The sequence below is a fragment of the Anabrus simplex genome, chromosome 4, assembly GCF_040414725.1.
Source record: "Anabrus simplex isolate iqAnaSimp1 chromosome 4, ASM4041472v1, whole genome shotgun sequence".
In the NCBI taxonomy this organism is placed as follows: domain Eukaryota; kingdom Metazoa; phylum Arthropoda; class Insecta; order Orthoptera; family Tettigoniidae; genus Anabrus; species Anabrus simplex.
The window spans coordinates 418,884,563-418,898,184 of record NC_090268.1 but is presented as its reverse complement, the minus strand read 5'-3'; the positions used below and the strand labels follow the sequence as shown (position 1 = coordinate 418,898,184).

General features: G+C 38.1%; 1 protein-coding gene across 2 annotated transcripts in view; it reads left to right on the top strand.

Annotated features, from left to right (window-relative positions):
- Window positions 1-13,622, top strand: part of LOC136872057 (centromere protein L) — a 114,470-nt gene that overhangs the window by 18,746 nt on the left and 82,102 nt on the right. For both annotated transcript variants that reach the window (XM_067145911.2, XM_067145912.2), the window contains one exon: window positions 10,582-10,800. In XM_067145911.2, the coding sequence (XP_067002012.2) occupies window positions 10,629-10,800 (172 nt within the window). In that variant the 5' untranslated portion in view covers window positions 10,582-10,628. The remainder of the gene's footprint in view (window positions 1-10,581; window positions 10,801-13,622) is intronic.

The following is a 13,622-nucleotide window of genomic DNA, read 5'->3' as shown; positions in this document are numbered from 1 at the left end:
GATCGAAGTGTTATCACAGTCTAAGGTGTTATATACATGGCATGTGCACGACCTTGATCAGTGACATTGAGTGGCTGCTCCAGACACTCGAGTGTATGCTGTGCTTCCGCTCTATATTTTTATTCACTGCAAATGCTGAGTGGAGGCTCATCGGCAGGGAGACATTCAGGCACTCGGCGAGCATACGCTCACTCGCTAAGATTCATTTTTATTCACACCACCCATTGTCTAGGTTAGTTCACAAAGATCACACGACAATAAGTTAATTAATATAGGCTACTACTGCACTACAATGCTACTAAATTGTACAATTTTTTTATTCCTACAACACGCTAACAGGATGAAAATTGCTGTTAATTACTGGAAACAGAGATTAATACACAAGAATTACACAATTCTTAACTGCAGTTAAGTCTACCCTAATTACAACAGAATTCCAGTAAGAGAGTTACTACAGATACCACAGAAACGGTACTATACTACACAAATCTTTCACAGTGATAGAATAAGCACACTATTTTTTAATAAGATACTATAATACACTACAATAATTTTAAAGTACGTTCAGACTAAGTACAGATACTACAGTACACTGCAATAATTTTAATCTATGTTCAGACTATTCTAGTTACAACAGGTTATAATAAAGAAGGGGCGTGATGGCGCAGCGGTCAAGCTGCTTGCAGCCATCAAGACTGACTGGGTTCGAGTCCTGATTAATCCATGTGTCATTTTCGAGGTGAAAGTCACGTCCGGTGGATCGGATTTTGCGTAAAAAATGAGGTCCCGAGGCTTGTGATAGTGAGATTGTAGGTTACGCAAAACTGTAAGTTTCCTTCCTTCCTCCCTGTAATAAAAATAATAATACGGTACTCTCACCAATCTTGTTCAATATGGTGTTTGACAAAATTATCAAGCAGTGGGAGGAACATGTTAAAGGAATACAGCTTGGAAGAAAAACACATGAAGCAAAAACAATCATGTCTGGCATTTGCAGATGACATAGCCATACTCAGCAATAATGCACAGGAGGCAAAGGAAGCACTGGAACGCTTGCATGAAATAGCTGCCAAATCAGGTCTACAGATATCTTATGAGAAGACCCAATACACGGAAAGACAGAACAATAATGTGCACACCATGCATACTGTATATGGATCCGTAAAAAGAGTTGAGAAATTTAAATATTTAGGGGAATACATACAAATAGAAGGTTCAAATAAGGCGTCTAACATAGAACGAACGGAAAAACTCTAGAAAGCATACAAACTCACATGGTCACATTATAATAAGGAAAGCATGTCAAGACAGCCAAACTTAGACACTACAAAACAGTCGTATTACCAGAAGCATTGTACGTGTCAGAAACGGCCACAATTGGAGCATCAGGTATCATAGAGACAGAAAGAATAGAACGTAAAATTCTCAGGAAAATATTTGGACCAATACACAGAGATGGCATATGGATGAAACGACCTACCGAAGAACTGTACCAGCACATTGACAGACTCACAGACATGATCAGGAAACGCAGACTAACTTTCTATGGGCACATACAGAGAATGGACAACAACAGATTTACAAAGAAAATCTTTGATGTAGTAAACAGTTCAAACAAGAAAACAAATTGGTATTAGGAAATATAGGAAGACTTAAGGCAGGTGGGGGATCAACAGGCAAATGATAGGAGACAGAAAAGAATTCAGAAACAAAATTAGGAATACAAAATTTATTGTAAATGAGAAGAAGACAGGAACATTGTGGCCAGAACAAAGGAAACAGGAGCACAGCCAATGGATGAAGAGATTTTGGAAAGAGAAGAGGAAGAAGGGAAAGAAGTGAAAATTGTGTCATCATGAGATATTTGAGTTCAAACACTGTCCATAAGGGCAAAAACAATGTGATTGAATGAATACTGGTACTGACATGTGGCCTACTTAATAAAGTAAAATGCTTTTATGAATTGTCACTCATTTAACACTAGTAACAGTGAATCTAAAATGAACTAAAATATTTAAAAATAACTGAACATTCAACGCTTAAGTAGCCTACAGTTTGAATGAAAGCTTGATCAGAAAGAATATAAAATGAAAAAAACAAATTTGTTCATTCTGCTTCTGGTATGGACTCGTCAAAATACCATTTCCCATGAGTAAAATGAAGCACTGGTAATTTTCTTTCGATTGCACTTTTATTTGAATGAATGAAGAATGAATACACTTCTCTTCCAGTCACGGATGACCAACTGGGGAGAGCGTATTCGTTTATTGTAATCTAAAACATTACATGTAGTTAAATTTGAACGTACTCCAAGCCAACAAACCAATAACTGAAAGCAAGATGCACAAAAATTCAAAGATATTAAAATTCGTTAACAGTTAGATAATCTATATATATAAAATAAGAGTTTTGTCTGTACATTGCTCAGAATTTGAAAATAATGGTATTTCTGTATTGGTCATGTCCACAGTAACAAGAAAATGCATTTTTTACTTTACCGTAATTTCTGTCTGTCTGTACACGCATCACTAGAAAACAGCTAAAGAGAATTTAATGAAAATCGGTATGCAAAGTCGAAGAATAAGTCGCTACAATCTAGGCCATAAATAATTTTATTCACGCTGATAGAAATGGTAGTTTAGGGGAAAGCCTAAAATTTAATTTTCAAATATTTAAATTATTAGTGCTCCTATCTTAATAAAAATTGGTATGCGAACTCGGGAAATAAGTCGCTACAATCTAGGCTATAAATAATTTTATTCACGCTTGATGAAATGGTAGCTTAGGGGAAGGCCTAGCATTTAATTCTTAAATATTTACGTTATTAGTGGTCGTATCGATAAATACTACATAACCAAAGTTATATAGAATTAAATTTCCGACCATTTATGTCTTATACGTTTTTACCGTATCGGCTATGATAACACAGATATTCATGAATTAGTATTTTTGTTGCTAAGTCCATATCGACACCGAGCCACGAGAAAATGGGTTAACAGAATGTAATGAAAATCTGTATATAGAGTCGGGGAATAAGAAACTACAGTCTAAGATGTAAACAATGTTATTCACCCTGGATGAAATTGTAGTTTAGGGGAAGGCACCTAAAATTTAATTTTTAATACCTATATATTTGGTCCTATCAAAAAGTACTACATAACAAAAGTTACAGAAAATACAATTTCCGATCATATATGTTTTATTCAGTTTTACCGTACCAACAATGATAAGAGTGGTATTTCAGAGTCGGAAGAAAACTAAATGTGAAGGTCTGCAATATCGAATGCGCATAACATTGATCAACAATAACATTACATTGACCATTGTTTGTTGTGATATTAGTCTCTTATGCTGCCTCTCAACTCCGATAGATGGAATTACTGCTGCGTACCGAGTATAATAGCCTGACTGAACATTGGCGGGAAATAGCCGGGGAGTTAGAAGACTTTCTTCTTTAGCATGCCATTCCTCTGGTTCATACATTTTCTGATACAGCTGGTACGTAACATACTGGTTCTTCATAGTATTCCAGCTATTCGATCCCTATTCTGACGCGCTGTTTTGAATGAACAATGTGCATACTTAAGGCAGAGGCTTAGTAGTAGTATGGCCTGGTCTAGAATAACAATTTAGGCCTATTCCTAATTATAGCACCACAGTTCACTAAATAACTCAAAATTCAACCCTGAAAAGAGCCGTTTTTAAGGAAAGCTTCTTCCTCTTCATTTTTCTTAAATTCTACATTCAGTTTATTCCAAATTGTCAATGAAGCGGGGGTTTCTCTCAGGCTTGGAGGAAAATGTTTCCCCCAAGTCAGATAGATTTTTCCGCCAGTGTAGTGAATTGATATTTTCCGACTCATCGGGTACTCCTAGGAAGCAGATTAGTAAAAGGGCATATTTTTTACCCTGGGAGTCTCCACTATTCGACCCTCTCCCCGCCAAAAAACAACAAAGAGTGTTCACGAATCACGGCTGTCTGCGTCTTGGTCATTCGAGCTCTGGAACTTTGGACTATTAGATTGGCAGTGTAGTCCTGTTCGTTAAAAGTGAGAAAATATGGGGTGTTTCATTTGATCGAGTATTTCATATGAAAGCATTGCTTTTAATCGCGCCATTCCTACTGACGTCGTTGTAATGTATGTTCATTTCTGTTTGGAAAACCACTAACATAGTCTTTCTGAGGATGTAAAAAGGCAGGTGGAGAGTGAGTGTCTACCATTACAATGAAAACTCCCCAACCTGATTGTGACTGATGGTATGCAAGCGGGTCTACTATTACAGAGAAAATTCCCTAACTCACTCTTCATATGGGAAAATATGTTTGGTGACTTCCCCGTCGCGTTTCTAGGGTAACGTTAAGAGCTATGCGATTTAATACAATCTTGCTGACAACGTGTACCTAGAATTGCGTATACAATGTAGAATTCCGTAGCGAAGCACGGGTACATCAGCTAGTGTTAGTATATACTGCAAACCACATACATATTATAAATCCTTATAAAAACAGCGAACAGATCCCCCTCCCCCCAAGTCAGGGACAACCGCCCACCGGGGAGGGGGAGAAGGTCCGCCCGCTGCGACCATTGCACACACATGCGACCAGAATTATTAAGTACAGTAAATTGAATATATTTTAACTCCACACGACCGATTGGAAATAATGACAGACATCTCTTCCCCCCCAGCGACGGATGGCCACCAAGTTACAAGTAACTATTCTCATTTTGGTTCCGTATTGAAGTTGACGTATGTCTCAAGTATTATTACAATATTATAAGTCCACCTGTTCAATACAATACAATATGATCCACTATTTCATATGGTCAAATATTTTTTATACATAATATTATTATAATATTATTATGTATTATGTATAAAAAATATTTGACCATATGAAATAGTGGATCATATTGTATTGTATTGAACAGGATGGCCACCAATCCGGGGGAGAGACCGTCCGATCATCGCATCCATCGCTATCATATGTCACTGGTTCTGCTCAATTTCAAAATGCTACTCACTTGTAACTGATACATTCAATTATAATTTACTACCACAGACATATTCTTTAATAGTTACTTACATAAATCTTTGAATGTTTACAACCTTATCCTTATGAGGTATTTCATGGATTTTAACTAAGTTGTACAGTCCAGGACACCTCTTCCTTAACTACATGTAATTATCTCTGTTTTCTTTACATTTTTTTCCACAAATACCTCTAATAATATAAAATAATTTTTCTATTTTTCCTGGTTTCTTCCGTTCTCTGTTTAATAGACTTGAAACTGTGTACAGTTCATGTTCATTTAGAATTTTATCCAACTCTTTCCTTTCTATGTATTTCTCTCTAATGTTTCTTGTTTCTTTACAGTCCTTAATCAAATGTGCCACTTCCATATTTGAATTACATAAAATACATTTATTTTCGTCATTTTTTTCTCTTAAAGCTTTATTTTTAGACACTCCCATCAACCACCAGATTATTTCTTTCATTTCCCATTTTGTTAACATTTGTGTCCTTATTGTCATATTCTCACTTATTTTACAAAATTCTATTAGTGTTCTCTTGCTGATACATTCTGGCCTAATTGTTTGTCTTTCTATGTCTTTCACTCTTTGAACTATTTTCTTATGCAATCTCCTGTCATCCCTTATAATATTATTTACCCAGTATGATCCCAATCCTATGTACTCTAGAAGCTCCTTCACCCCATCCACCCAGTAGCCTTCGTTTAGATGTTTCATTTGGTGCTGATAGGCTAAGCCTAATATTTCACCACCTGCCCTCCCCCCATCTTTAATCTCAACCAATACTTGACTATTTGTTTTGCAATATCAGCCCGTATACTCACCCCTTCACACATCATTCTTACTCCACTGTTTGCAGTACAGTTTGGTAGTCCCATAATTATTTTGACAATTTTGCTAACGATTATATCTAATGCTACAATTCCCTGATCTATTCCCCAAATTTCTGATCCATACAATACCTTAGCTTTAACTATTGCATTAAATATGTTTTCCTGAATTTTGTATTCTACGTTAGGCATCTTTTTATCTAATATTTTGATACTAGCCAAGGGACTTATTCCCCTCATTTTTGATCTTTTTATTTGGTCAGACCAACTACCATTACGACTTATAATCGTCCCTAAGTATTCGATTTTTTTTGACCACTTCTAACTTTGTCTTACCCATCCACCACTGTTCACTCTTAGAAAGCTTTACACCCCTTTTAACAAAGCATTACTCTGGTTTTCAGTGGGTTAACCTTTAAATTCCACTCTTTACAGTAGTTCTCTGCCTCATTAATACTATTTTGCATCTTGTTGGGTGTTAATACGAGTAGAATTATATCGTCCGCAAAGATTAGGCCTGGAATATCTTGATACTCGAGACATGGATAAGCTCCTTTCTCAAATTCTTTCAAGTGGAAAATATCGTTCATAAAGAATAAAAATAATATGGGGGACAGTTTACACCCTTGTTTAAGACTCACTTTAGAAGTTATCTCTCCCACTACTAAACCATTTTTAACTTTGACAGTACATTTAAATTCCAAATATATATTATCAATTACTCTTATAATTTTAGCTGATACTCCGATCTGCCCCAACTTGTGGACAACAGCTTTTCTACTCACCGAATCGAACGCTTTTTTTAAAGCGATTACAGTAATGTACAACTTGCCTCTTTTCTTCTTAATATATTTATCTATTATTATTTTAACTACCATTATATTGTCACTAGTCCTCATTCTCTTTCTGAATCCTGCTTGTAATCTCGACAGGATTGAGTACCCCTCCACCCAATTCATCAATCTTTTTGCCAATATCCCTGTTTATATCTTAGTTAAAGAATCTAGCAATGCAATCCCTCTATAATTACTTGGGTTAGATCTCTCTCCACGTTTCTTGTATACAGAACAGATGATACCTTCTTGCCATGATTTAGGGAATCTTGCTCCCTCGAAGATCTTGTTAAATATTTTGACTATACTTGCTAGGATAAAGCTATTTTTGCTTGCTTCCTTCCAGAATTCATTGTTTATACCTGAAATTGCTCCTGATTTCCCTTTCCTTCCTTTCTCTAATATTTCCTTTACTTCGTCGGTTGAGGTTTCCTTATCTAAATCGGGCAGGGTGCACTCCAATCCTTTCGAGACTCCCATCTTCGTACGTCCTGTTTCCAACTATCTTCACCACTTAATAGTTTACTAAAGTATTCTATCCATTCTCTATGGCTTATATTTACCTGAGTTATATTTTTCTATCTTTACAAATTTGATTTATTGTATGCCCTACTTTCTTAGTATTATTATTCTGAGCATCTGTTTTTTTTTTTTCCTTTGTATTTTTACCTCCCGAGCCTGCATCTTATGTCCTGCCATCAGTATTGTGTTTTCTATTAGCTGTATCGCCTCGTCTATTTTATTATCTTCCATCGTGGACTTTATTCCTGTCTTAATTTCAAATATTCCTTCCTTCGAAATATTCCTTGAATTCTGTGCTAAGGTCTTTTCTCCATATATATTTTGTCACTGACCTCCCTTTAATATCACTTAGGCCCTATATAATTTCCCCACTATTCTCTTCCATACTTACCATATTTATAATTATGGGTAAGTGATGCGATTCTCCCCAACCTTTTAACATTTATCCTCTTAATGAGTGGTAATGCCTCCTTAGAACATAATACTAGATCAATTGCACTACCACCCATTTCTGTTATAAACGTTAAATTACCCCTTTCATCTCCTGGCCACCACCCATTTAAAATATAGAGTTCTTCTGTTCCACATAATTCTAATAGTTTTTCGCCATAGTTATTTCAAACTTTATCTTGACTAATTCTTTTTCCAATTATTATTCCCTCAGCCTCTTTACAATAAACTGGTTTTAAGTCTGCAATCCTCGCCTTGAAGACCCCCATTATTACAATACCTATGTCCCCATGTATATTCTTTAATCTGTTTACTTCTAGTGCTAACTCTGTGAAGAATTCCTTATTTGCCAACGTCGAGCCCTCGGGAGGATTGTATACAAAACCGAAACATAGATTAACATCCCTCTTCTGTTTTACCCTTGTTTTCACCCAAAGTATTTCTTCAATATCTGTTTCTATTATTTCAATTTTCTCCTTTACTTCTTCCCTTATCAAGGTTAGTATACCACCGGGATATCTACCTTTACGAGTATTCCTGCCCCTTGCCTTATTATACATTTTATAACCTTCAATATGTACTTCATATCTCGGTGCTATCCAACTCTCAACAAAGGTAATGATATGCATTTCTGCCATTAACAATTTCACCTGTTAATTTCCTAACTTGTTCAAGAAACCTTCAATGTTGCCCATACAAATATTCCATTTTAGCTATTTCTTACTTTTACCCTCAGACGAGTTGCTTGTCTTACTTCTAGTTATTCTCTTTTTCTCCAGTTTTAGAATACTACCCTCTGGTGAAGTAATTATTTCTTTGTCTAAATTGTCTTTCTGTTTTTTGCTCTTTTTGACCCAGAAGTCTATTACACTCAAGGATTTACATTTCCCAGCTAAAATCTTGGTTCTGTCATCAGATGGGCCACTGCTTCCTGGATTCGTGTTGACTCGATAGTCAGTTGGTTGTCCATCCTCCTTTACTATGTGTTTGTCACTCTGCAGTCTTCTGTTGTTCTGTAGAGTATGAAGGTCGTTGTTGTCATCAGATTGTACGTTATCAGCCACGGCACAGGCAGCTGACTGGCACATTCCTTCCTCTACAGACCGTTGCACTTCCTGGTGTGATGAACTTAACTGTCTATCCATTTCCCGTAGCTGTGCAATTGACCAGATACGCGACCAGTTACTGTCACCTACTGTAAGACGTTTGCCTCTTATGTAGGCTTTTAGTCCATAGTTCCTAGCTTTTACTAGGCTAGATGAAATAGCAAGACTCTCTGTTCCATGCCTGTCTCTTTATCCATATCTCTTCTTACCCAAGTCCTTTCTCCTTTTAAGTTCTTCCCTTTTCGTTCTCCGGAATGCCGTATATGAAAATATTTTTCCTCTTTGCGTCCTGGATAGTCATTTTCTGTTGACAATTTAATTTATCCATTTCTCCTTCAATCACCTTCATTTTCGACTTTAATAGGTCTTTTCCCTTTGACTCTCTCCAGCCTATAGATTTCATCAATATCTTCTTCTTTACAATTTATATGATTATTTATAATATCCAACACTTTACTCGTTAGATCTATCAAATCCTCCTTTTCGTTCTCCGGAATGCCGTATATGAAAATACTTTTCCTCTTTGCGTCCTGGATAGTCATTTTCTGTTGCCAATTTAATTTATCCATTTCTCCTTCAATCACCTTCATTTTCGACTTCAATAATTCTATTTCCCTAGAGTTTTCCACTACCTTTTCTGTCATAATTCTTACCTCTTCTTTTATACAGTCTTTCATTTATGTCATATAATTTCTTAACTCGCGAATTAGCTCCCTCGTTTGCTCAATCTGGCAAGTATCTCTGACTATTTCCCTAATCTTTTCTATGTCCTCCCAGCTCATTGATCCCGTTGGTCCAGGGTTCACTTCTACGCCTTCTATTATCAGAAGAATTGCCACCACTGCTGCCACCATCATAGTTCCCTCGAGCCCAGATTTTCGTAGATGCACCTTATCACTTGGCGTACACACACTTCACTCGCCCGTGCCATCGACCTATGACCGTGCGATATTGCTCTATAGCAATATTCCTACTTCTCACTCAGCACTCACTGAACAATACAACCTCTCGCTTTGCTAGCTCGATTACAACTGAGCACTTTTATTTAAAAAGCACTTGTCTTTTGTCGGTGGTTCACAAAACAGTTTAGCTCCATCGTTGCACTTGCGAAAATTGGTTACAAAATAAACACCACCGTCACTTTCAGTTAAAAAATTTAAATGTTTTTAATGTGAGTTTTAACATTAAGATAGTAAGAATGTGTCCTTGTTAATTATACAGTATGCCTAAACATATGTAACTGAAGATGTCTACTAAGTAGACAAAACATGTTCTACAGTATTTAATTTGCTTCAGGCAAATAAACAGAATCAATCAAGTGGAACCGTTATGTTTTATACTTCTTTTGACGGTGTATAACATCAATACGGAAAATGCAGATGATTTCTTGCAACCTGATCCAAGTTATTGGCATTGGTTGGCACTATGGAATGTAAGTATTGTATGATTATGATAATAATGAAAATGGATGAATAAGTGAACTATAGCCCACAGCATTTTTCAAATATTGAAAAGCACACTTAGCACTCTCAGCAATTTTATTGTAACCTTCAAGATGTAAATCTTGTGGGGTGTATATGTAAGTAAAGCTAACAATTTGTCACTTAACATTCAAGTAGACCCAAGTATTACTGAAAGTCAGGATTCAGTGGGTTATTAGTGGACTGTTTTTTGGAACATATCCAGAGCTGCTCTTCCTGGGGAAACTTCAGTAAATATTTAAAGATTGATCTGATGTTATAACAACTGAAGAAATTCACCCTATAATATTTTAATGCAGTATTTTACTTTCTCTGTCTCTTTCCAGTGAACTGATGCAGTTGCGCAGTATGCAGTTCATAGAACTGATAAGTTATGTCAAGAGAAGATGAGTCAGGAAATCAGATAGACCATGGTGCTCCGCCATCCCCTTACTTCCATAGACTGCTCACTTCCATTCACACACCTCGTCCAGATAGGAGGAGCATAAAATTTGTGCAGCCTCATGATTCTTCTGATGAAAGTGAATACTCGAAGGCTCTTGAAGGTGAGTTGTCTTGTTTATGTTACACCACTTACAAGGATTTTTCAGTCTTCCTGGCCCCATCATGCCAGGCATCTGGTTTTTCTCATCTCAGGGGATCAGCTATGTGCGTACTTCCTCTCATTCTTATTATGTAAAATGGTTCTCCACATGATAAATCCACATAAAATCCCCTCATTTATTGAAGCTGTAACTCGAAATTATCTATCAAGCATTTCCGAGTTATTAATGTTGATAGCCTCAAAACAGTTGAAAGCTATACATTGGTGCCACCAGATATTTAGGGGAATACATGGGGTGATATCGTCTCGAATGTTGGGACGACTTCTTTGAGGCTGTTTCGTGACCTCACCTCTCAGTCATGTGACATCTCGCTTGCCCCAGCTCTCTCGCTCAGAGAGAGAAAGAATTCCACTTACGGGCGCCTGTACTCTCTGTTTTCTCAATTGCGCGCAACGAGAGGAGAGGCGCGTGACTCTACGGGGAGCGGCTCGCATCCTGGAACCGTCAAGATTATCCACGTTCGGTGGCTATTTAATGTAGAACCGCGCGGAAAAAGGCATATTCTCCCTACAGGATGTCTCCATATATGTATGGCAAGGTCATGAACGGTCACATCCCTCCCCCACTTGGGTTTAAGAAAAATCACGACAATGAGGAGGGATTTTTCTTACAAATCAAATGCATCATCATGACCCTTTCACTTGACTATTTCGGAGGATAACATTCTCCAACCTCAATTTATATCCGATCATAAGGATGCGCAGGCAGTCTTGAGTCATCATATTCCGTCTTTCCGCGCAATCTATACAATCATCCTCATCTGAATAACCATCATCCTCTGCATCGCGATCATCTTCTTCCATCAGCACACAGTTGACATCATCACCCTCTTCTTCCTGTTGATGGTCATCTTCAACGTCGGCTTCATCTTCTTCTCCCGATGGTTCTCCATCACCATGATCATCCGGGTTTTCTGCTGGTAGCTGTCCGGGTTTTATCACAAGTAATAATTCTCGTGGGCACGTGTTCGAATGAAAAAGTCTATGATACGTGAATCGCGGCTTCTGAAGTTATACCATGCACCGGGTTCAACGTGATTTATTCCATCTCTCTTCTTCGATGTCTTCTTATTCTTTATGTACAATGGTCTTCGTTGGTCCCGTTTCTTCCAAGTCTCTTAAAGTTAAGTCTATACTATTCACAATGAATTATAACTAAGATGAAGTTCATTTACATATTGTACAATTTAGGCTCGACCACTTCTCACTGTTGGTCTCGCTCGTCTTCTGCTCGCCTCGCTACCTAGTTCATTTTTTTTTTACAGCTCCACCTCCAGCATGATATTCGTTCGCGTGAGGGTTGAGTCGATTCTCGGAACCTTGTCTACGTTGGGCCTGGAGCTGAAGACTTTCCGCCCCTCTACTTTCTTCCATCGCGGCCATCTCTTGAATTGGTCCTTGCCATTTGTCATTCATAACAGGTTGATTTCTGAGCTGTTCAACGTATCTCCGAGACTCGGCCTGACGATCCCGTATGTGGCTCTCCGAACCTCTAGATCTTTCCCATGACCGTCCTCCATCACTTCTCCATTTCGTGTACGGTCTTCGATAACGATCGACTTGATTGTGTCTGAATCCATTTCTTCTTTCGTAGGGTCTTCTGTGTTCGTAATTTCGAGAACCCCATCTGTCACAATACCGTTCTCTTGGTCTATTCCACTTTGAAGTATCCCTATCTTCTGTCCTCGGTGCCGAGTACATTTCTCTCCTTTCTTCTGTACTAGTCCCCTGATTTCTGAGCTGAGGCGTTCCTCCTTCTCGATTTGTATTGACTGTGTGGATAGCCTCATGGTGCCTCTGTCGAACGTATCCCCCGTTAGTTGTTTGGTCGAGCTGCCGCAAAACATGTTCAGCTTCGACCGCTGTCCTAACATTAGCAGAGATAAGTAATTTCTGCACTTCTAGCGGTAACTTTCCCTATCGCCGCCACCAATTCCATTTCTGATGGGGGACTATCCAGCTCTTTCACCCTCAGGAGCTGGTGCACGAAGTATTCACAAAATCGTGTCTGCCCCGTGGCCGAATACCGCCGAGAATACAATTCCAAACATAGATTTTGTTGAGTTTCAATCGACCAATATTTCTCAAGGAATCGACACCTAAATTCCTCGTAACTTCCGACGCAATATTTGAACGCCTTGAACCAAATGAGAGGCTGTTCTACTAGATACTTCTCCACCATTCTTAGGCGCTTATCTGCTGGAATATTGTGATCAAGAAAGTATTGATCCATTTCAGAAAGGAATCCTCTCGGTGTCATGTGAACGTTCGAACCGAACTTCTTTGGTTCATCATAACTCATGCGAAGAAAATTGTAAATTGGCATTGAGCTACAATCTTGTGGTGTCGTGTTACGTCCGGGTGGAAGACCCATTGGATTCGTTTCATTTATTTGTGAAGAAGCCTCAATTTTATCTGGTTCGGCACGATTTCCTAGAACATCGTGTTCACCGTTCTCTGGCTTCTTTAAGGCGGATTTTAATAGTCCGTCTCCTCGTGACTCGTGAGATTTAAGGTTCTCGACTTCCTCTTGTAGCTCCAATATTAATCTGTTGTGGACGTCAGCCTTAATACTTGCTTTATGAACCTTCAGTTCAAATTTGTCAACCTTGTCCTTCGTTTCCTTCAACTTGCTTTGAATTTCCCGTTGTTTTCCCTCGACGTCAGTTTTCAGTTCGACTTTCAGTAGGTCCACCTGTTGGTCGAGGTACTCCCTACATTTCGCCTCTGTACTGTCGGTGACCATTATCAGTTGCGCCTCCA